Source organism: Nicotiana sylvestris, chromosome 12 (assembly GCF_000393655.2).
Source record: "Nicotiana sylvestris chromosome 12, ASM39365v2, whole genome shotgun sequence".
In the NCBI taxonomy this organism is placed as follows: Eukaryota; Viridiplantae; Streptophyta; class Magnoliopsida; order Solanales; family Solanaceae; genus Nicotiana; species Nicotiana sylvestris.
The window spans coordinates 158,388,955-158,415,195 of NC_091068.1; the positions used below are offsets into that span (position 1 = coordinate 158,388,955).

At 39.1% G+C, this 26,241-nt stretch overlaps 1 protein-coding gene across 1 annotated transcript; it reads left to right on the forward strand.

Moving 5' to 3' along the window:
- Window positions 1-19,888: 19,888 nt before the first annotated feature.
- On the forward strand, window positions 19,889-22,420 carry LOC138884002 (protein GRIP-like). The gene is made up of 3 exons (XM_070164738.1): window positions 19,889-20,062; window positions 20,485-21,075; window positions 22,295-22,420. The coding sequence occupies exons 1-3, from the start codon at window positions 19,889-19,891 to the stop codon at window positions 22,418-22,420; spliced, it is 891 nt and encodes a 296-aa protein (XP_070020839.1).
- The last annotated feature ends 3,821 nt before the right edge of the window (window positions 22,421-26,241 follow it).

Sequence of the window (26,241 nt, forward strand, 5' to 3'; positions counted from 1 at the left end):
CTTAATTTATTGATTGAAAATATAATAAATGCTCATACGCACTTTATTCCAAGGACAACTTTAAAAAAGGAAGTTAATTCCTTCTTGATATTTTAAAAAATTAAATATTATAGATCACAAAAAAGGCCACAAAAATTAATTAAAGTAGATCGGAGGGGAGTATTTATATTTACTCAAAAAAGTCATGTTTTTCCAAATTTTACAAGCTGTGGATATGTTGTTAAAATATTTTACTAGAACTAAAATAATTGGAATTCTGTCCTGCATAAATTATGTACAAGGTTTATATTTCATCAAAGGTCTTTTTATTTTTTCTTTTACTAAGAGAGAATGAAAAAGTTTTTTTTTTTAATTCAAAAAAGCCAAATTATTGTCTTTGGAACTTGGTATGAGCAGAAATATCTTTTTTTTTTTTTTAGATTTTCAGAAATATCTTGTATACAAGTTGTCTGCCAGCAGCAGTCAATCATGAGTTGAGATACATATGGGCAGACTGGCAGTTGCACAAAAATATCTGCTCAGTACAGAAATCCATGTGTATTGGAAGTTTGGAACTCCGCATGCGCAAATTAAAACAGCAAATAATAATCTATTGGAATAGACGATACATTTCGAATTTCAGGAGTCAAATGAGTTATTCTTTGATAATAACTTTTTAATATTTTAAATTATTAATTATTACGATTTATAATATTTTTGATATAGGTTTCAAAGTATAAATTTTGTTTAAATATCTTGAAGTTTATGCGTGTGAATCCGGAAGAATTAATTTTATAGTTATTTACAAATTTTTTATAGTTTTATGTCTTTTTACAAAAGATTTTTGGGCCCGTTTGGCCATAATTTTTTTTCACTTTTTTTTTCCGAATTTTTTTACTTTTTTCAAAATTAATATTTGACCATACAATTTTTAATTTTAATTTGAAGATGAATTTCGGAATTTTTCGAAAATTTATAAAACTCCAAAAAGCCGTTTTTCAAAATTTCACTTCAGAACAACACTCACAAAATTCAAAAACTCCCAAAAATTATATTCATGTCTAAACACAACTCTAATTTTCAAATACCATTTTCACTTGAAATTTTTTTTCTCGCTTTTTTGGAATTTTACAATTTTTATATTCAAACTTCAAACACCCACTTTATTTTTACACATAAAAGATTTGAAAATAACACACACAAAATTTAAAAAAAAAATATTTTCTTCGAATCAAATTGTAAGTGACTACAAGAGATCATTTTCTCGAATTAATATTTATATGTCCAAAATTTTACACTATTTAAATAATTTATGTGTTGTGTTTGTGCTGATGTCCGGCTGACTGGTGACAACAGTCATGACTCAGCTGGCTTGGCATAAAATTATGGGCAGGATCAGTACTAAAATGAAATAGAGAGTAACATGGAAAAGAACTAATGACTTAACCAGAGAGCAACATGTGTTAATATTGTTTCATTGGTAAGTTTGAAGGCCACGAACCTACTCTTTCTACCACTACCACATTTCTGCCAAGTGTGTGCTTCTTCTTTCTCCACGCCTATCATTCCATTCCCTTTTTTTCATCTCAAATCTCACAATCAATTACCACTTCACCATTTTATATAAAAAAAAACATATATATAGATGGCCCCATAAATTTTGCTAGCGTTCCGAAATAAATTTGATTAAAACTAAAAAAATAAACTTTTCAAGATGAGATGAAAATGATTTTAAAAAGTTAAAATTGTATTTGGATATATTATATTTTATTTAATAAGAATTTGAAATTTTGTGAGTAAAAATTTTTAAAAAAATTACTCTAGAGCTGTTTTTGAAATTTGAAGATTTTATTTTTAAAATCTGTCAAAAATAGTTAAAAGCTATAAACAAATAGATACGTATTTCAAAACAAAATTTTAAAAAAAGCTCCAAATTCTATGGCCAAACAAAAACTTAGTACGTATGATTTTTCATTTTAGACATTTGTACTTTGATAGTAATTTCTTAAACATTTTAAGTTGTTATAAATATGTCATAATTTTTTATTTTATTTTTTTAATCGTAATATTTTGGTTAGCTTGCATGTACCTCGACTAATTTCTTGAGATATCTGCAATATCGCACGAGAAATGTATCGTAAATATTTCCATTTGTTGTTGACATGTCAAATGAATGAGCGGCTCGAAACCAAAAAAGTCTAGGATTAAGGGTCGAGGACGAATGGTTGTATTATGAGATTATATTCGGCAATAATTGAAGACGAAAGACTTGGACGAGTTATAAACTTTTTTCCTCTGTCTGCCTCGTGAGATACCTTTTACAAGACAATTAAACATCTCACACATCCTATGACATTGTCCAATATGTTTGTTGAAGATATTCCAACTATATCAAATACTAACACAAATTGATTCATCCCAACAAGATCAAGATCAAAATCAGCTTCAACACCAACATTTGGCCATCCCATTGGTTATTTACTTTGTGCTTCATCTTTGGAGATGCACAACTTTATGCGAGTCAAAGGTCAGTCCGATGCACGAAATATTTCATATTCATGCAGGGTCTGAAGAACGGTCAATCTCCAAGGAAGTGTAATGTAGGCAACCTACCCTAATGTTAGCATCACTGACTGATTTTACGGATCACACGCGAGTCATTTTCTGTAAATATTCATAATATATTTACAAAAATACTTGGAGCAGAAAAAAATTGGGTATTTTCGTGCATATGGTCTCGAAAAAAAACATTCACGAATATTTTGGTGATAGACCAACAAAGGTACAACTCATAAAGCAAGTAGAAACAACTAAAAAAGAAGCTAACGAGTGTGTGTAAGCTCTTCACTTATTTGCTTATATTTTAATTGTTTATACTTGCTTTACGAGTTATACCTTTGTTGATATACAATCAAAATCTTTACCAATGCTTTTTTTTTCCGGAGCTATATGAACAGAGATATCCAATTTTTTCGCTCCAAATACATTTACAAATATATCATCATCTTTTAAAGAATTTTCTCCTTTTTGCTGCTTCTAAATTGGTTAAATTGAACCTATAATTTAAAATTGCAAATCATTTAAAAGTACATGCATATGTATATTCTATAACAAGATAAAGAGTATATTTCAAGTACAAATTCAAAAGCTTCATTAAGCTCTCCCTTTGAACTATACTTCATCAAAATAGTTGAGATTACGTTTGTTTTAGGTCCTAATTCCTATGCTTTCTAGTAATCTTAGAGCCCTAATATAGATTTTTATGCCAGTTAAAGATATAGAGAACTTTTAGTGCTTTTTATTTCTACTTTTAATGTTAGTCTAAGAAGAATTTAATTGGATAAACATTAATCAATAAGGATTCATATAACTGACCCCAACTTATATAGGACTGAGGCATTGGTGTATAGAAGCTACAATTATAACGAAATTGTGCTACAATATTTGGTAGCCCTACAGACCGGGAGGTCCTTCGTCGTTACCCAGTGGAAAGATTAAGCAGTTGGCAATTACTATTGCAATTCAAATATGGGATTTCTGTTGCAGCAAATTGTAAATGCAATCTGCAGGGACGGAAGCCAATGATTATGCATTTTGTATTTGAGATACGGAATTTACCAATTTAGCTAAATAAATATAATTAGTATAACTTCTAACATATTTAGGTGCTGTATCAAATGATCCAAATGACATCCAGGGCATAGGGAATGTCTTCTCAGTTAAATTCAATACATGTAGGCTGTAGCTATTGTTTTTTCAAATTAGAAAGGATGTGGTTATTGTTAGTACTCTGTATTTGAAAATATATTCAAAAAATAAAAAATGCTATAAAAGCAGAAATGAAGAAGAACAGAATTATTCCGAGCCCACTGAATTCACAGTATTTCCTTAAAGAACTTAATCCCCTCCTAGTACCTGAGGTTTAGGATTATTTTCTCCCAAGATAGAACGGATTACCCTCACTGGTGTAGCGGTAATTCAAACTCCAGTGACAACGAATGCAAATAACAGTAGTAAATCAAACTTACTGCTTTTTTTTTTTCCTGTTAAAACAATGCAGAAAGAAGAAGGAGAAATCAAAATCTTCATAAGGAAAATCTGAGGAGAGTTCATGTATTTATAGCCAAAAACGTTGGGTAATACTGAAGAGTTACAACTCTTCATTTAAGGTTGCAACTCAAAATGGTTGTTTTATAAAACAGTCATTTATGCAAACCGCCAAATTCAAATTATAACGTTAAAATTAAAATGGAGAAAAATTGAATTACCATTACAATAACGATCTAATTTGGATTAATTAATATTGCGCTAATATTAACAAATAAATTTGATCTAAAAAATTAATCAATCAATTAGATCATTTGACCGAATCTGAAGCCAAAGCCGAGCGAGCGGCAGCGACGACGGCGCGAGGCTTGCCTTCTTCTCAACTCTTTAAGAGTTAGAAGAAGAGCAATTGCATATATACCCATCAAAAGTCTTTTCCTCCTCCAATATAGGACATTGTCCCTTTGTCAAGGAGGGAAAACCAAAATTTTATCTTTTCCTCTATTTTCCATTCATCCTCTTTTAAGGTCTAAGAAGCTTAAACCCAACAATCCCCCCACATGAATGAGGAATGACTATATCACGGAAATATGCATGAAAAACTGTGTGAATTACAAGCAAGGATATCTAGATAAGTAGGTTTCCCTTTGAACTTTTCATAGTGAACTTATGTCGGATATACTCGATCAATCGATAGATTTAACATCTTTGAACCGTCGAACTCTGATGTATACCTAGACAATCATAAGTCACACAATCAACTCTTAACCGTCTTTGGTTCTTATTGTTAGATTCGTTTCAGCCATGAACACCGCCTGGTTTCATAAATGCGTAGAGTATTGTCCTTGCAAAATTCTTCTTGAAGCGGCTAACACTTCTCACTTACATAGGTGATTCCTAAACGTGTCATCTCGTAGATACACTTTTGATATACCCCGTATCAAATTTAGAAACCATTAATAAGCTTTAATGTTTTATCTTTAATACTGAACATTGTATCATCACGAGAATGAACCAAAAAATTTAGTTGACAATGTTAAACCATTATTAATGACTTTGTTTGATCTCCTTGAACCTAGATCTTGGGATCTCCAGTATTCTAGGTAGATTTACCGCTACAATGACCTATCCTCAGCCATAGTCCCATTTCCCTTGATGATCTTTCAACTACCTCTCTAGCGATATACTTTTTTCTTTTCTTCGGTGGGTCATGATTCCTAAGTCGGGGTGCTTATAAACCTCTCTTCACGAGTTAGGCCTTTTGTAGGTGGATCCTACACATTATTACTTGACTTTACATAGTCAATTGTGACGAACTATCCCTAGAGAATAGTTGTCTAACGATTTTATGTCTTCGTCGTATATGACGAGATTTACCGTTATACATATGTCACGACCCCAAATACCCGGACGTGATGACGCCTATCACATTACTAGGCAAGCCAACCCAAATCATTAACTGCAACAAATTCCTTTTATAAAACCATTTCCTAACACTGGTTTAAATACCAGATGTCCATAATAAGTGTTTAAAATAACAAAATATAAGCGGAAGTCAAGTAAACATAAACTACACAGCCCCAAATATCTGGTGTCACGAGTCTAGAGCCTCTACTACATAACTGACTGTCTAATACAATAAAAGTCTAGAAAAATGCGGAAAAGAACAGGATAGGAAGGAGAAAACAGGGTTGCGGACGCCATGCAACTACTTTGAAATCTCCGGCAACCTTTGGATCAGCTGAGGACCCTTACTCTGCCACTCGGGCACCTGGATCTGCACACACGGTGCAAGGAGTAACGTGAGTACGCCAACTCAGTAAGTAACTAAAGTAAATAAGGTCTGAAAGCAGTGACGAGCTGTTAAAAATCATATAACTGAATAAACAATAGGATAACAAATCCATTTTACAGTTTAAAACTAGTTTCGTCGTAAAATTATCAACTTCAGTTTAAAAACTTAAAATCATATACTTAGCAATTTTTCCCGCAGAGGCTATTTTTAAAAGAAGAGTGAAATCAGTGAAAATATTATAACTGGGCCCCTTGGGCATGGTATGAATTAGAACATGGCCTCTCGGGCAGCCTCTCAGTCACTCGTGACTCATTCTCGTCACTCAGTACTCACTCTCAGCACTCATGCTCATTAATATCTCATAATAATAGAAATTATAGTAACCGCTGAGGCGTGCAGCCTGATCCGTAATTTATAGTCGACTACGCTCACTGGGGGTGTACAGACTCTGGAGGGGCTCCTACAGCCTAAGCGTCATATCGCTGCGGCGCGCAGCCTGATCCAATACATATATCGCTCCGGCGTTTAGCCCATACAATATATATATCACTGCGGCGTACAGCCCAATCCATATAAGTATCGCTGCGGCGTGCAGCCCAATCCATAATATATACATATAATATCCTCACTATTAGGTTCTCAAGCTCTCTCAGTCATTAACCTCACAGCCTCTCAGGCACAACAATGGAAATTAGAGAACTCAGCCCAAATAGTCCTCACAATTAGAAGTGGAGTGATAAAACCAGTTTTAAACATTTAAACAGGTAAAACATGACTGATGATATGCTTTCAACAAGTAAAGTAAGGAAAAACAGTAAAAATGCCCCTAAGGGTCTCAACAGGTCGGCACAAGGTCCCAAACATGGCATACAGCCTGTAATACAGTATAAATGACTAAAGTACGGAATAATATAAGATTCCAAATCATATACACGGCTTAATAGTCGCTACGGGACGAACCAAGTCACAATCCCTACCAGTGCACGCCCACATGCTCGTCACCTAGCACGTGCATCACTACATTTATCAAAACAAGTCAAATACTGGGGTTTGTATGCTCAGTTCCAGATTTACAATAGTTACTTACCTCAAACCAGTGAAAATACTACTATGCGACGCCTTTGACCCTCAAATCGGCCTCCACTCGCGTCGAATCTATCCAAAATCAGAATCACGATGTCAAATATGCTAAGGGAACGAAGCCCAAGAAAAACAATCAAATAATACCAAAAATTCCGAAATTGGCCAAACCCGACCCTTGGGCCCACATCTCAAAACTTGATAAAAATTTCATCAATGGAATCTTTATCCTCCCACGAGTCCATACATACCAAGAACACTGAAATCGGAGTCCAAATGACCCCTCAAATTTACATTTAAAGTCTCTTAATCTCAAGCCCTAATTCCTCAATTTTAGGCTTAATTTCCATGATTATTTAGATGGAATTCACATTAGAATCGAGTTTTAAGTCCAATAATCTTACCTCCAAGTGATTACCCTTGAATCCCTCTTCAATCCCCTTCAAAAAGCTCCAAAAATGACCAACAATGGAAGAAATAAATCCCACATTCGCGGACAAGACGATCTTTTAAACCTTCTGCCCAGGCCTAAAAATCCTTCTTCGCGAACACGGTCAAAGCCTCACGTTCGCAAAACACAAAAATAACCTTGACCAAATTCCTCTTTCGCGATCGCGACCACCACATCGCGAACGCAATGCTTTACTCATACAGGCCTTCACGATCGCGTCCCCCCTATTGTGAACGCGATGAACAAAGCCCCCCTGAAGCTCAGCTACCCTTTTTGCTCTATGCGAACACAACTCCTCCCCCGCGAACGCGATGTACAAACATTTAGCCTTTCGCGAACGCATAGCCATCCTCGCGAACGCTAAGGCTTAAATTCCACCTTCCTCAACTGACTCTTCGCGAACGCGAGGGTCCACTCGCGAACGTGAAGAGTAAAATACCTGCAACAGCTGAACAGAAATCTGCAGCTTTTCTATAACTCAAAATGGTCCGTTCAACCCTCCGAAACTCACCCGAGGCCCCTGGGACCTTAACCAAAGGCACCAACATATCCCAAAACCTTATTCAAACTTGTACCAATCTTCAAAACACTTCAAACAACATCAAATCGACCAAAACATATAAGATTCAAGCCTAATTTTCCAAAAACTTCTAAATTCCGCTTTTGATCAAAAACCCGACCAAACTACGTCCGAATGACCTAAAATTTTGCACACACATCCTAAACGACACAACGGAACTACTGAAAACTCTCAGAATTCCATTCCGACTCCTATATCAAAATCTCACCTATCAACCGGAAATAGCCAAAAATCTGATTTCGCCAATTCAAGCCTAAATCTACTCCGAACCTCCAAAACTCATTCCGATCACGCTCCTAAGTCCCAAATCACCTCCCAAAGCTAACCAAACCATCGGAACTCACATCCGAGCCCTCTAACACACAAGGCAACATCCGATTGACTTTTTCAACTTAAACTCACTCTAAAGAGACTAAGTGTCTCAAACCTTATCAAATCCTTTCTGAACTCGATCCGACTAACCTGATACCACATAACATGGATAAACCAAAGAATAAAGAAGCAGAAATAGGGGAAATGGAGCGGTAACTCATGAGATGACTGGACGGGTCGTCACATCCTCCCCAACTTAAACAAACGTTCATTCTCGAATGAGTCAAGAAACATACCTGAAGCCTCAAACAAGTAAGGATATCTGCTCCGCATCTCCCGTTCGGTCTCCCAAGTAGCCTCCTCCACGGGCTGACCTCTCCACTGCACTTTCATTGAAGCTATATCTTTGACCTCAACTTTCGAACCTGACGACCTAAAATAGCTACTAGCTCCACATCATAGGTCAAATCATCATCCAACTGGACCGTGCTGAAATCCAGAACATGAGACGGATCCCCAATATACTTCCGGAGCATAGAAACATGAAATACCGAATACACACTCGACAAGCTGGGTGGAAAAGCAAGCTCATAAGCCACTTTCCCAATCCTCTGAAGCACCTCAAAATGCCCAATGAACCGAGGACTCAATTTCACTTTCTTCCCAAATCTCATAACACCCTTCATGGGTAAAACCTTCAACAAAACCTTCTTGCCAACCATGTAGGACACATCTCGAACCTTCATGTCAGCATAATTCTTTTGCCTCGACTTTGCAGTACGAAGCCTCTCCTGAATTACCTTCACCTTTTCTAAAGCATCCTGTACCAGGTCTATCCCCAATAGCCTAGCCTCACCGGGTTGAACCAACCAACTGGAGATCTATACTACCTCCCATACAAAGCCTCATACGGAGCCATCTGAATACTTGACTAGTAGCTGTTGTTATAAGCAAACTCTGCAAGCAGTAGAAACTGATCCCATGACCCTTTGAAATCAACTATACAAGCATGCAACATGTCCTCCAAAACGTGAATGGTGTGCTCGGACTGTCCGTCCATCTGAGGGTGAAAAGCTTTGCTCAACTCAACCTGAGTACCCAACTCTCGCTGCACAGACCTCCAAAACTGTGATGTGAACTGAGTGCCCCTATCTGAAATGACGGAAACTGGGACACCATGCAACTGAAAAATCTCCCGGATATAGATCTCTGCCAACCGCTTTGAAGAATAAGTAGTACACACAGGAATGAAGTGCACGGACTTGGTCAGCCGATCCACAACCACCCAAATAGCATCGAACTTCCTCAGAGTTCGTGGAAGTCCAACAACAAAGTCCATAGTGATCCTCTCCCACTTCCACTCGGGAATATCCATCTGCTGAAGCAAGCTACCCGGTCTTTGATGCTCATATTTCACCTGCTGACAATTGAGACACCGAGCTACAAATCCCACAATGTCTTTCTTCATTCTTCTCCACCAATAATGCTGCCTCAAATCCTGATACATCTTCGCGACACCCGGGTGAATGGAATACCGCGATCTATGGGCCTCCTCCAGAATCAACTCCCGAAGCCCATCTATATTGGGCACACAAATCCGCCCCTGCATCCTCAACACCCAATCATCACCAATAGTCACATCTCTGGCATCATCATGCTGAACTCTGCCCTTAAGGACAAGCAAATGCGGATCATCATACTGGCGCTCTCTGATGCGATCATATAAAGAAGACAGAGAAACCACACAAGCCAATACCTGACTGGGTTCCGAAATATCTAACCTCACGAACCAATTGGCCAAGGTATGAACTTAAACTGCAAGAGGTCTCTCCCCAACTGGAATATATGCCAAACTCCCCATACTCACTGCCTTTCGGCTCAAAGCATCGGCCACCACATTGGCCTTCCCCGGAGGGTACAATATAGTGATATCATAATCCTTAAGCAACTCCAACCACCTCCACTGCCTCAAATTGAGATCCTTCTACTTAAACAAGTGTTGGAGGCTACGATGATCAATAAACACCTTACAAGACACACCATATAAGTAATGCCTCCAAATTTTCAATGCGTGAACTATGACAGCCAACTCCAAATCATGAACGGGGTAGTTCTTCTCATGGGGCTTTTACTGACGAGAAGCATAAGCAATAATTCTACCCTCCTGCATTAATACAAAACCAATGCCAACTCTCAAAGCATCACAATACATGATATATGAACCTAAAGCTGATGGCAAAACTAACACTGAAGCTGTGGTCAAAACTGTCTTGAGCTTCTGAAAACTCTCCTCACACTCATCCGACCATACAAATGAAGCACCCTTCTAAGTTAACTTGGTCAAGGGCGATGCGATAGATGAGAATCCCGGAACAAACTGGCAATAATAACCCGTCAAACCAAGAAAGCTGCGAATCTCTGTGGCTAAGGACGGTCTGGGCTTACTCTGAACCGACTCTATCTTCTAAGGATCAACCTGAATACCCTCACTGGACACCACGTGTCCCAAGAATGTCACTGAACTGAGCCAAAACTCACACTTGGAGAATTTTGCATAAATCTTCTCCTCCCTCAATCTCTGCAACACAACTCTCAAATACCTCGCGTGCTCCTCCTGACTATGCGAATACACCAGAATATCATCAATGAAGATTATGATAAATGAATTGAGATAAGGCCGGAACACGCTATTCATCAAATGCATGAATGCTGTTGGGGCATTGGTCAGCCCAAATGACATCACCAAGAACTCATAATGACCATATCGGGTCTTGAAAGCTATCTTAAGAATATCCGAGTCCCTGATCTTCAACTGGTGATAACCTGAACGAAGATCAATCTTGGAGAACACTCTCGCTCCCTGAAGCTGGTCGAATATATCATCAATGCGAGGCAAAGGATACTTGTTCTTAATTGTTACTTTGTTCAATTGCCTATAATCAATGCACATCCTCATAGTGCCATCCTTCTTCTTCACAAATAGAACCGGCGCAGCCCAAGGTGACACACTAGGCTGAATGAACCCTTTATCGAGGAGTTCCTGAAACTGCTCTTTTAACTCTTTCAACTCTGTCGGTGCTATACGATATGACAGGATAGAAACGGGATGAGTGCCCGGCACCAGGTCAATACCAAAATCAACATCCCTGTCCGGTGGCATGCCCAACAGGTCTATAGGAAACACATCGGGAAAATCCCTCACAACTGGAACAGAATCAATACTGGGAGTCTTTGCACCGATATCCCTCACAAAGGCTAGATACGAAAGACAACCCTTCCCAACCATACGCTGGGCTTTCAAGAATGAGATCACTCTACTGGGAACATAATCAGTCAAACCTCGCCACTCAATCCGTGGCACACCCGGTATAGCCACTATGACTGTCTTGGCATGACAGTCCAGAATAGTATGACACAGAGATAACTAATTCATGGCCAAAATGATATCGAAATCCACCATACACAATAATAAAAGATCCACTCGGGTCTCCAGACCCCCAATAGTCACCACACACGACCGGTACACACGGTTTACAACAACGATATTGCCCACTAGAGTAGATATATGAACAAGTGAAACAAGAGACTCACGGGGCGTATCCAGATAACGGGCAAAGTATGATGACACATAAGAAAAGGTGGAACCGGGATCAAATAATACAGAGGCATCTCTGTGGCAGACTAAAACAATACATGAAATCACAGCATCTGAAGCAACAACATTTGGTCTACTTGGGAGGGCATAGAAATGGGCCTGACCACCACCTAATCGACCTCCCCCTCTAGGGCGACCCCTAGGTGACTGACCTCCACCCCTAGCTGGGTGGGTGGGTGGTGAAGTAACTGGAGCAGAAGTCAAGGGCTAACCCCTCTGCTAAGACTGACCATCATGAAGACGAGGACACTGCCTCCTCATATGCCCAAACTCTCCACACTCATAATAACTCCCCAGTGCTGGAGATGGGGACTGAAGGGAACCCCTAGCACCGGGATAACCAGTAGAAGGACCTGGCATGAAAGAACCCTGCACTGATGGAGCACGGGATGAACTCTGGGATGGAAAGGCACTGAGTGATGAGTGGCCCTGATGAGAACTATGAGACCCATGACCTGATGATACCCTACGTTAACCTGGGCGAGCTGAATGAGCCTGTCTGAATGGGCGACCTCTACCCTGCTGTAACTAGCCCCTCGAAGGAGCACCACTAAAGCTACCAGATCCCCGAGGCCTCTTGGCTCCTTCTCCTCTCGCTCCTGGTAGCGAACCGACTCAATCTCACGGTCGATGGCAATAACCTCCTCAAGAGTAGCACCTGTCACTCTATCCCTAGTCATGATAATCCGAAGCTGATATGTGAGACCATCAACAAACCTCATAATCCTCTCTCTATCTATCGGAACCAACCAGACCGCATGACGAGCTACCTCAAAGAACCGCATCTCATACTGTGTCACAATCATCTCTCCCTAACGCAACTACTCGAACTGCCTACGTAGATCCTCTCAGTGAGATTGTGGCACATACTTCTCCAAAAAGAGAATAGAGAACTACTACCATGTAAGGGGCGCTGTACCAACATGCCTACGCCTCTCATACGCCTCCCACCAAGTGAAGGCAGCCCTAGAAAACTAAAAGGTGGTAAAAGCTACACCACTGGTCTCTAGTGATCGATTCTTTCTTTTCACAATCCCATTGGATTGAGGTGTGTAAGGGGCCGTTGTTTGATGAATAATTCCATATTCTAAACATATATCTTCAAAAAGAGATTCGTTTCACCACCCCTATCACTTCTTATCATTTTGATTTTCTTGTTAAGTTGCATTTCAATTTCATATTTGTTTTGCTTGAATGCATCTATTGCTTCATCTTTACTATTAAGTAAGTTAACATAGCAATATCGAGTACTGTCATCAATAGAAGTTATGAAATACTTCTTTCCCATAAAAATGGTCTCATCGGGTCTAGCAGGAGCATATGAAGCAAATGCTTCTCTAACTACACAAACATGGCGGGTGGCACCAGAATCAATCCACCACTCCTTAGGATTACCCATTAAGTTGCATTCAGACAACATAGCGCACAAGTCATCAATATCATCATTTGTTTCAACCATATTTGCTTGACTCTTTTTTCTTCTCTTTCTTTGGAGCATGACATTATGTAGCTGTGTGTCCAATCTTTCCATAGTTGTAGCAGTTTCCCTATAATTGTTTCTTGCTAGGATAGTTGTTTGGTCCAAAAAACTTTTTCTGCTTCTTCGGATTAGTTGGAGCAGTTTCAACAATATTTGCTTCTATAATTTTTGAGTTCCCACTTGTCTTCTTTTCTGCAGCTTTATTATCCTCTTCAATCCTCAATCGAATGATGAGATCTTCGAGTTTCATTTCCTTGCGCTTGTGTTTCAAGTAGTTCTTACAGTCCTTCCATAACGGAGGCAACTTCTCAATCATTGCTGCAATTTGAAATGCCCCATTAATGACCAAATCTTCAATGAAAAATTCGTAATTAGTAACAAAATTAATACTTTCAACAAAAGCATTAATTCAGATTATACCTTCAGCAAGAAGATCATGAATTATAACTTGCAACTCTTGAACTTGGGTAATGACAGGCTTGCTTTCGACCATCTTATAGTCCAAAATCTTGGCTACAACAAACTTCTTCAAATCGGCATCCTCAGTTTTATACTTCTTTTCCAATACATCCCGTAGTTCTTTAGAAGTTTCTGTATTACTATAAAGATGATCCTCTAGTCCGCTAAGAATGTAATTCTTGCACAAGAAATCTGAGTGCTTCCATGTCTCAGTCACAATAAAACGTTCATTATTAGGAGTTGATTTCGGCAGAACCGTAACGTCCTCCTTGATGAACTTCTGTAAACTCAAAATAGTCAAATAGAAGAACATATTCTATTGCCAACGTTTGAAATCAATCCCGAAATTTTTTTCGGGCTTTTCCACCGGAGCTGGTGGTGGCACAGAACGACTAGAAGTAGCAACATTGCTCGTAGAGTCAACCATAGGGGTTACTATTTCTGTCATTTCTATTAATCACAAAACAAAAACAAATTTAATTAACGGTGAAGTATTTAAAATCTTCAAACCGAATAACTTTAATAGAAACAGATCAAATACCATGGTGAAGATTTTATTTCTTCAAACCGAATACAGAATGAGTGGAAAATTACAAAGATTTTAATCTCATAATGTCAATCAAGGAGTAGAAAATACGATGATTTTAGTCTCCAAACTGAGAGTAGAAATCACTAGGATTTAGTCTCCCACAAACAGAATATAAGATGAATACAAAAAAAATAATTAAGTTCCTTAAGCTTGTTAGTAATCTGTATTCGAATATTTAAAAAATAAAAAATGCTATAAAAGCAGAAATGCAGAAGAACAGAATTATTCCGAGCCCACTGATTCACAGTGTTTCCTTAAGGAAATTAATCCCCTCCTAGTACCTGAGGTTTAGGATTATTTCCTTATAGGATAGAATAAATTACCCTCACTGATGTAGTGGTACTTCAAACCCCAGAAATAATGAACGCAAAGAACAGTAATAAACTACACTTACTGCTTTCTTTTCTATTAAAACAATGCAGAAAGAAGAAGGAGAAATCAGAATTTTCTTAAGGAAAATTTGAGGGAAAGTTCATGTATTTATAGCCAAAACGTTGGGTTATACTAAAGAGTTACAACTCTTCATGTAAGGTTGCAACTCAAAATGTGTTTTTTATAAAACCTCCATTTATGCAAACTGCCAAATTCAAATTATAACGAGAAAATTAAAACGGAGGAAAATTGAATTATCATTACAATAATGATCTAATTTGGATTAATTAATATTGTGTTAATATTAATAAATAAATTTGGTACAAAAAATTTATCAATCAAATCATTTGACTAAATCCGAAGTCGAAGCCGAGTTGAGCGAGCGACGATGACAATGGCGCGAGGCTTGCCTTTTTCTCTACTCTTTAAGAGCTAGAAGAAGAACAATTGTATATATATCCATCAATTGTCAATGAGGGAAAATCAAAATTTTATTTTTCCCTCCATTTCCCATTCACCCTCTTTTAAGCTCTAAGAAGCTTAAACCCAACAATTATGTTATTGCCAAACTGAAGAGGTATGAGGTACAGTTAAACCTTTCTATAACAGTCTCATTTGTTCCGAATTATTTAGTTGTTATAGTGAAGCACATATATTATAACATAGCATGGAAATTAGTTCCATAAAATACTTGGCTTTTATAGTGAATGATTGCTATATAACGATACTGCTATAAAGAGGTCTGGCTATAGGTAGTTGTAGCTTTTTTTACGTAATGAACATATTTATCAAACAAAACTATTTAAGAGTTGCTACATAGGGAGACTAACCCCGACAATATCGTACTCACACCGTCTCGTTTAAAACAGGAACAACAAAAGTAGGTGGTATATGATAGAGTTTGGAACCTAAATATGGTCTTTTTGGATTCAAAAGACCGAAATAAGTGGAAAAAACTTAGTGACCAAAATATATATAACGCCCTTTTAAAGGGCGCTATACCTTAACTTCCGTTTTGGACGTTAAGATATAGAGCCTTTTAAAAGAGACCTATATGTATAACGCCTTTCATAAAGGTGCTATGTCTAACATTGACAAGACTGCCAGGTATAACGCCTTTATAAAGGGCACTATACATATTTTGTGGGTCCACCAATAACTCTTCTGCGCTTAACTGACATAACAATAATTCAAATGGGTATGGCTCCCTTTTAAAGGGCGCTATACCTAAAAAAATTTGACCCCCCGGATTGGGCATTTCCTTATTTAAAGGCGTTAAGGATTGTGCAAAAATCCATTCAGAAATATTCTCAACTCCTGTTAAATTTTTCTTCTTGTTAAATTCTCAAGCATTTTGTCATAATGTCTGAAGAGCAAAAAGTAAGGGTTTCATTATATTGGGGTGGGTGGTGGGTGGGTGAGGTTGTGGTGGTGAACAACTCAGTGAGCTATAGTTTATCTCCATAGAGTCATGTTAAGTTGCCACTTACAATAGAGTACGATAGACTGGTATCCTTGTTATATAATAAAATGAGTGTGAGCAAATGTTCGGTGAACCTTAAAGTAACATGAAGATATCCGTATTCTGTCACTCCGCAAGGGGTTGCTTGTTACGCTGAGTTTAACATCGAGGATGATGAAGCTTTGAGTGATTTTTGGAGGACTCCGGATGAATACCGGGTATTTATTTTGATAAAAATGTTGAAAATGTACGTGAAGGTTGAAGACGTTTGCAATAATAAGGTTTCGCAAAGTAGTGATAACCCTCAGTCATCGGGTGGTTATTCTGGAGCAGTTTTTGCCGAATAGGTTCCGGCTGAAACAGTTTGGCCTAATTTAAACTTATCTCCACAAGAGAATGAGGAGCGAGGAAATAATTTCTCTCCTACTTTACATAATCCACAAGACGAGTGGTAAACTTCAATTTTGCTTTGTGTTACGATATTTATTTTTGTTGTATTGAATTTGTATTAACACTCATATATTTCACAGGGGGTACCATCCAGATATGAATTTTACAAGTTATGAATCCACGCCCAGTTGGAGTATGCGTAGTTTTGGTGTGTTGGATTATGATGGTCCATCCAGAAATCATCACTAACAGGAAAAGGCCCATTATGGAATGTCAACACATTATGACTTGTAAGTGAAGTGATATAGCTATATGTAAAGTCTTTATCAATTTGAGTAGATTATTATTTTGTTGTTTGTGCAGTGAAAACAAGCAAGTTCAACCACCTGTCCTGACTCAATTGTCCGAAGACGACATATTTAATCGGGATCTGGAAGATGTACAGAGTCAGGAAGAGAACAATGATTATGACAACAATGCCGATGATTCCGGAGATGACACACCCTTCCCTGATGAGGGTGGTGATGAGGAGGAAGAGAATGATGGACCTGATTTGACGAGGGAGCATGCTCCACACCCCGTTAGACCAAGAGTGTACGAGTCTCACGTGTCATTTCATTCAAGGCATATTCCCTACTTTGATCATTTGCCAAGTATGCCGGATTTGGATGCCCTCACAAGGGATTTTAATGAAATTCGGATAGCAATGTGGGATGAGTCTAGACCAAAGGTGCTGGCAAAGGGCATGCTATTTCCTGATAAAACGCGTCTAAGCAGGGCGGCAAAAATGTACAATGTAAAAGAGTGTCGTGAGATGATCGTATGGGAGTCAAGTCTGGATATATACAAGGTTGTTTGTCATAGATGATTTACGAGTTGTCATTGGATGTTGCGTGCGAGTAAGAAGAAAACAGGTATGTAGAAAGTGGGTATCATTGGCACCCACACTTGTGAAATGGACATATTCAATGGAATCACTTCATCTTGGATGTTGGATTGATTTCTCTTGTCTGATTCCCCACATATTGAAGCGTCCATAAGGTACAAGATCAAAGGGAACATCTGTTCACCAGGAATATGGCCATATCATTACCAAAAGAAAGGCATTTCTCGGGCACAAACGTGTGTTTGAAATTGTTTATGGTAACTGAGATAAGTCATTTGCAGCTCTACCCAAGTACATAAGGAGTAGCAACAACCTCATGTACTGGTGAATATGTAGATCCGGTGTATCGCCAGTGATGTCAGGGTGCAATATCTCCAAATAGTCTCGAATAGTCGTCAACTGCAGACGACTGGCCCCAACCAGTGCATTCTCATTCTGTGGCCGGAAACCAGTGAGCTGCTGCTGCATGGCCAGGTACTGCCCACCTATCATCTCTCTCATGGCTTGTGGCAAAGCAACGGGGTGTCCATCAATAGGCAACCCATATATAACCTCCATGTCCTACAGTGTGATGGTGGCCTCACCAATGGGCAAGTGGAATATGTGCGTCTCTGGTCGCCACTGTTGTATCAGGGTCGTGACCAAAGACCAATCGAGCTACAGCTGCCCGATCTCCAAAATCTTGTAGAAGCCCGTATCCTGCAGGCGTCTGACTACACAATGATGGAAAACTTTGCCTTCAAAAAGTACCACATTTCATCCACTCTCCTAATGCGGAGAGTCTAGGCAAGTAACTCTCCCTTCCATATGTAGGCTGATGGGTTTTCAAGGTCTTTGCCTTATGCTTCTTATGTTTTAATGATATAACAAACTTGTTGTGAAGAACCAGATAGAGAACCTAGCCCACATGGTATACATTTCAACTGACCTGGTCTAAGTCTGAAAATCAGGAAATGAATGAACGACCACAAGGACCTGGAGACCTGGTCCCTTAGGGTTCTCCAACACAAATACAAGTCAGTTACTGTCCGCAATCATTATAAAGAGGAACACAACAGGGACCTGGTCCCTTTGGGTTCTCGGACAGCAGTACAAGTCACTGTACAATTGGAAAATAGCAGTAGAAGGTGACCATCTTGCAACTGTTACAGAAGAGGAACACAACTAGGACCTGGTTCGTTAGTGTTCTCTGACAGAAGTACAGGTAGACTATCCAGCTGGAACGCAACTGCAAAGAAGTGGTTGTACAGACAGTACATTAGTCACTTCTCATTAGGAAGAATCGTGTACCAAGAATTGACATCACTATCTATTGTGATGTCTTTTGTGATATAACAACTTGGTGCAAGGCACAACATCTTTTGTGCATTCAGTGATACTCTCTCAAGCATAACAGTGTTTATCCGACATTGAAGTCACTAGTGTGTTAAGAACAAGAAGACAACTCCACTACGGATCAGTTTCTAAAAGAGTTTATGTACATCCGTAGTTGAATTGTAATCTTGTTATTTGCTCTTCATTGTATTTCCTAGTTTGCTTTCTTAGAAGCTTTGTCCTAGGAAAAAATCAAAAATCCGTGAACTTCTGAGTTTATGTTGTGACTAGGAATAGTCATAAGTTTAAAGCCTTTGTGACTAGGAGATTTATAAAGTGGCTTGAGGTGAGAGCATCACAAGTTAGTTGAAGTCTTTGTAATAGGTTTATTGCAAAGTGGCTTGTAATAGGGAGATTTCAAGTTAGTAAAGTTAAAAGCCTACAAGAGTAGGTCGTGGTTTTTTATCCCCTTGTGTGGGATTTTTCCACGTAAAAATCCCTTGTCTTCTTTACTTTCAGTTTCTATAGCTTTCTTAGCATTATCTCATATAGGACCAGGTACTCTACAGTTTGGTGGACTCATATAAACTAATAATTGGTATTAGAGTAGGTTCTTTCTAAAAGGTTAACACCTAGAAAGGATCTCAATGGCTGCTCTACCCAACTTTGAGGAAGGACAATCAACCTACAGACCTCCCAGATTCAATGGTCAGTACTATGACTGATGGAAGACCCGCATGCATGATTTTATGATGGCGGAAGATTCAGAACTGTAGGACATCATTTGTGATGGTCCACATGTCCCCATGAAGAAGCTTGAAGAAACATGACTAATGGTGCCAAAAGGCAGAAAAGAGTATAACAACATTGACAGAAAAGCTGTAGAAAAAAACTACCGTGCCAAGAAAATCTTGATGTGTGGCATAAGACCTGATGAGTACAACAAAGTCTGAGCTTGTGACACTGCCAAAGAAATATGGAAAGCAGTGCAAACCGCACATGAAGGAACTACTCAGGTCAAACAGTCCAAGATCGACATGCTCACCACGGAATATGAGCTCTTTAGGATGAAGGATGATGAGTCTATACAGGATATGCACACCAGATTCACCTCCATCATAAATGAGCTTTATTCACTTAGAGATGTCATTCCCAGAAACAAGCTTGTAAGGAAAATCCTAAGTGTTCTACGTGGTTCTTGGGAAAGTAAGGTAAATGCCATTACTGAAGCTAAAGATCTACAGACTCTAACTATGGATGAGTTGATTGGTAATCTGAAGACATACGAGATGAAAAGAAATAAAGATAGTGAAAGAGAGCCTAAGAAGGAAAAAGACCTGGTACTCAAAGCTGAAAGCAGTGACTCAAGTGATGAAGATAGTGACATGGCCTATCTTACTAAGAGATTTCAAAAGATGGTTCGAAGAAATGGTGGTATACCAAAGTGGGGCAGTTCAAGTAAAGCAAGGAACAACGATCTCTATCACAGATGTGGAAAGCTAGGGAATTTCATCAAAGACTGCTCACTCGCGAAACATGAGCAATACAAATAGAATCCTGATAAAGCAGAAAAAGGAACCTGGTTCTACACAAATGATTCAATCGAAAAAGTGCTACTGACAATATTTTTAAGCAAGCTCTTGCTGCTTGGGGAGACTCCTCTAGTGAATCCGAAAGGGAACTAGATGCAGAAAACAGTTCCATGATGGCAGTGGAAACTGAAGCAACGAAGTATGATTCACTGTTCGTATTGATGGCTCAGTCTGATGATGATGAAGAAGATGAAGACGATGAGGTAAACTTCAGGGATGTTCAGAGAAATCTGAAATCCAACTCTTCTAAGAAGCTAAGATCGTTAGCAAATATCCTAATTGATGCTTATTATAGCCTTGTTAATGATAAGGAGACCCTGACCATAGAACTAGGAGAGATCGAACAATCTAGAGATGATCTGGTGGTCTGTGTAGTGGACCTAAATGTGACCGTAACTAATCTTGAAAAAGAAAAGGAAGCCTTGAATGAAAAGATAACTAGTGTGGAAAATGAGAGAGACGACCTAATGGTAGTAGTTGTTGATCTAAAAGAAACTATAGAAGGTATTAGCAATGAGAAACACACCTTAGAAGGAAAAATTGCAACTACTGAGCAAGAGAGGGATGACCTTTTAGTGATATGCACCGATCTAGATGAAACCATTGGGGGACTCAATAGAGAACATAGGAATGTAAGTCTTGGGAAGGGAAGGAAGTAGCTAGTGAGTCACACATCATGCTTGAAAAGGAATTAACTATTGTGAAATCCAGTCTATGTAGTGAACTCGAGAAGAATCAGCAACTTCAAGCTGAATTGGAGAAAGTAAGAATTGATTTAAGAAATCTATGAAGTGGACATGGTCCTCAGATGTTGTCACTGCCATATATCTTAACAATAGTGGAAACAGGCAGGGCATCAGGTTCCAAAGGGAGAAAACTCCTTACAACCCTCACAGTAAGTATGTCACTATCCCTAATAACTGGCTATGTACCCAATGTGGGAACAATAGGCATTTTAAGGAAAATTGCTAGGACATGGTTCAGTCTATTCAGAAAAACAAAGTGTTTACTGATAAAGTGACTACTAACAAGGGACCAGGTACCACTCGCAAGAAGCGGATGTTGCCTACATGGACTAGGAAAGCCCTTATTTATCCTTTATATCATAACAAGGGACCTAAACTAGTTTAGATTCCTAAATCTAACCTTTGATTTGCATGAGCAGGGAATAGTAAGAGGAAGCGGACTGCGATGGACTATGGACTATGGATGTTCTAAGCACGTGACTGAAAAAATATCATGAATCTTTTCTCACTGAAAGCCCTGCAGGAAGGGAATGTATCCTTAAAAAGAAAGGAGAGGGTACATTCTCAGTAAATGTAAAGTTGGAAAGTTCTTTTTTTGGCACTCAGTTAGGAATGGGTACTATGCGAATAGCCTAGAGTACAGGAACCAATCTGATAACTGGCCAAGTGGTCTTAGTGGACAAAGGAAATGGGAGCATCCACTCGGTCGACTATGAATCTCCAAAAGCTAGTGGCATGAGATGGGTGAAGTCGGAAATTTTGGCATAAAAGATTAGTGTATGCAAGCCTCTCATCTCCGAATAAATTAATTCAGAAGGACCTGGTGCATGGTCTGCCAAACTCAAGAGTCACCTGGGCACAGGTTCACAAAGCAAAGGAGGAGACTCTCGAGGTGTTAATGGTTCTTGTCAAGAAGATTCAAGTGAAAGAAAAAAAAGGGTGGATCACGCATAACTTCTCTACACCAAGGACTCCACAACAAAATGGTATTGCTGAAAGAAAGAACGAAACTAGAAGATGTGGCCTGGACAATGCTCATCGACTATGGATTCGCCAAGAAATTCTGGGTAAAAGCAGTAAATACTGCTTTCTACTTGGTGAATAGGTGTCTGATCAGGTCCCTCCTGAATCAAAACCCTCTATGAGCTGCCAAATGGAAGAAAATACCTTCTTGACTAAAAATGCCATGTTCTCGACAACGGGAAGGATCAGCTTGGGAAGTTCAATGTAAGAGACGAACGAAGGAATTCTTCTGGGGTACTCTCCACAAAGCAAGGCCACAAAGTCTACAACAAAGGGCACACTAAATAGAAGGGAGTGCTCATGGGGAATTCAACAAGACACCTTCCTCTAGCCAAGGAAGAAACTGTAGTGATCAATATATGAACCAACTCTAGTCCCTGGGAAATATTTGAGGCTTCAAATAAGGAAGGCTGATAAAATGAGTAAGATGAAGGAGACTGGTGAAAGACAATGCAACGTCATCTTCCACTTCTCACAAGGAACCTGGTTTTTCCGTGGAAAGAAAAAGCACTTCTGGAACAGTTTACTTGCCGTGATCATGCCTCATCCCTTAGGGGACAAGGAAGCAAAACTCAATGGCCTCGTCAACAACTGAAGAAGAATCTCAAAAAAAGAGTACCAATCACATTAAGGTATGGGATTATCCTCTGAGGGTCAATATGAAGAAAGGGTTGATCTGTGGAAAGTCTTGCAAAACAAAAGACCAAATTCCAGATATCCTTGTCAAAGCCTTGAGTAGAGAATATTCTGGATCAAACAAGGTGAAGATGGGGTCATAAAAGTCTAATAAAGAACTTGATCCTCCATCAGCTGGCTATGCAAGACACCGTCAAGTAAAGGTGCCTAAAGTATTTTCTAACCAAGCCTAACTCACATCAATACTGTTGCAGGTAAACACACATGACGATCATAGCAGCTAAAGGTACCGTATGAACTGCGAGAGAGGAGCTACTGAAACCTTTTTCAAAAGATTGGTCTGGCATCAGGTTCCTGTATCCCAAGTTAGTAGTAATGTTCTTATTTTGCATGCCTTCACAAAACAATTTTTTTTTTAAAAAAACTCAACTGGCACATCATCCGACTTTTCAAAGTCTTCATGTCATGTATTGTCTTTCAAATCCCTTCATCCCCTCTGCATGGTAATGCTTTTCGACAAACCTACCTCCATTTTTAGAACTATTCAGAACCTGTTTCTCTCTCTCATCTCATCATTAGCCCTTCTTCCAATAAAACTTTCTTTTTCTCTCACAGCAAGTCATGAACCTTCATCTCTTTTGTGTAGCTTTGATCCTCTTTTCATCTCTCTCTCACTCTACTCATCTTCCAATTACTCCTATAATGGCAATCGAACAATCGCCTCCTTCTCCCACCAATAACACCACTCCCACTTCCCTATCATCCTTGAAATCATCCGAGAGCTTCATTATTTCACTCCTTCTACTACTTTACCCACTCCTAGCTCCTCCCTCTTCCTACAGTTTTCCCTTTTCTGATAAACCCTGTTCTCTCTCGCATTGAAAACACTATGTCTAGCCATTCCTTTGATCTCATCAACGTACACTCAGGAGGTTTTAGCTCTCAAGTGTTAGAGGTTCCTGAGGATGATCCTGACCAATATCTGAACTTCTCCATCCTGGACTTAATGACTCTCTTAGAGTCACCAGAGAAGGAAGCAACGCATAACATCATGGCTATCGTTGCTGAGAGTCTGATGAATGAAGGAGCGTATCTATTATCTGGGTATCAAGGGGAAGAAACTCCATTCCTAAGAGATGTAAAGACCACAGTACTCCTTGAGTCTTTGGCTCATGAGACGTTCTTAGAAAAACCTTCTGAAGAACTTGATTCTCTTCCATGTGAACCCACTCCTGCACCTCCTGATCATTCTAAGCTCATAGAATCCTCCTCCAAGTCACCCACTATCAGGTCACAACAGTAAGAGAGTTTTGAGTCCACATTACAGAAATGTAAGAGGAGTGTCAAGAAAAGAAAAAAGAGGATAACTAATCAAAGGGAATTTGTCACTAACAAGAGTGTTCCAGTAGGTGGAATTGACAAAAATGCTCCAAGGGAATCTGGTTCCCTAGTACAACAATCTTTGAAAGCTCGAAAGTCTGTGGATAAAGCTTCTGATGAAACTATTGAGCAACAAAAATGGTCATCCGTGAAGGGTATCATCAAGTCTAAAAGGAGTCAAACTGAACAAGTTATGTCTGAAGATGATACTGTGGGGATAGTGAGCTGGAAAGGAAAGTCTGTTGAAGGGTCTAGCAAATGAAAACGGTAAACTATTCAAGAACCTGGTTCATTGAGGACCATGCCCTATGATAGTGGTCTTTGGCAGTAGAGATTACGAACTCAGAAAGTCTTTTGGGGTCATACATTTGATCCAACAATTTCGGAGATGGCCAGTATGAGGCAAATTCTGGAGATTGTGGAATTTCAACAATGGGAACACCTGTTTGAAAGGAGCATGCCTTTGGTGTACGAAGATGTGGTACAAACGTTTTACGCATCTCTCTTTACTTTTGAGGGGGATCACATTTGTGCGCTAGTAAATAGAGTAGACATTATACTCGACGCCTCAAATTTAGGAAGGATTCTTAAAATTTCATGTGAAGGGATATCCTCAGTCAAGGATGTCTGTGGTGTAAACTTCAGGAGAGGCATCATGAAGGAGCAAGCTATTCAACAGGGGGAACATGTGCATAAGAAGGTATTGCTTCCCGAGTATCAGCTTCTCTTTGAACTGGTCAATAAGGTGCTCTTACCTCGTTTTGAGAGGCGATCTATTGCTACAAATCGGATATTTTCTTAATGGAAGCACTTGATGAGTTTGTCCCAATCAATTTGCCAGCAATCATGATAGATCATATGCAAAAGGTGGAAAACTTTAAAGGTGGGAATCATGGGCTACCATATGGCTTTCTCTTCACTCAGGTGTTTAGATTCTACAAGGTCCCCTTGGGGAATCCCAGAGTAGGCACACGTAAGCAAACCTTCTCTAAGACCACTTTAGAAGAATGTGAATGTATAGAAAGAGTTGGTGGAAGCATCTCGACCATTTCTCAACTGATTAACACTCAAAATGTAGCTTCTAAAGATATCCGAAGGTTGAGGGCTCGAAATGCCATACTGGAAACTCAGCTCAGTCAAGCAGTTAAAGGACCTCATTCTATTAATGAAGAAGTTGCACGACTGACAAAGGAAAATGAAAGACTTCAGGCACAACTAGTTGAAGAACAACTGTCTGCAAATGCTCAACTGGACCTGGTTCCCAAAACCATTGTTGTCTATTCTTCTAAGCCTTCTTCTTCTAGTGTCCCCTAGGATCCTCTTAGCGACCAGCTATTTTTGCTCTAATCTTTTGTGGCTGCTGTTTTATTTTTGTTTGCTTTTGTTTTCATGATGGCATGCTGGAATTCACCATTACTGCTCCTGTACCGCTTAGTCCATTGTAAACATTAATAAAACAACTCCCCTTTTTGCTTGTACAATACCGTGTTTCTCTGGCTTCTTTTTCTATCATGTTATGTGCACATATGTAGCATGAGCTAGCTATGTTAGACTACTTTATGCTAAATACCTGCTTGTGCTCTTTTTAATGATGCCAAAAGGGGAAAGAATAGAATATAAGATTCAGGTGGAAAGATTGAAGGGAACTTTGTGTAGTCAAAAAGTTCTGAGATTCTGAGCTTAAGGGGGAATCAAAAAAAAGAGAAAGCTCTGAGATTAAGGGGGAACCTTGTGTAGTTTCTGGTATCTTATCTTGTTATTTCTGCTATAAACAAATACTATCCATGCCTAAGTTTGTCATCATCAAAAAGGGGGAAATTGATGGATTTTCAAGGTCTTTGCCTTATGCTTCATATATTTTGATGATCTAACAAACTTATTGTGAAGAACTAGATAGAGAACCTGGCCCACATGGTATACATTTCAAGTGACCTGGTCCAAGATTGAAAATCAGCAAATGAATGAACGACCACAGGGAGGAACACAACAGGGACCTGGTGACCTGGTCCCTTA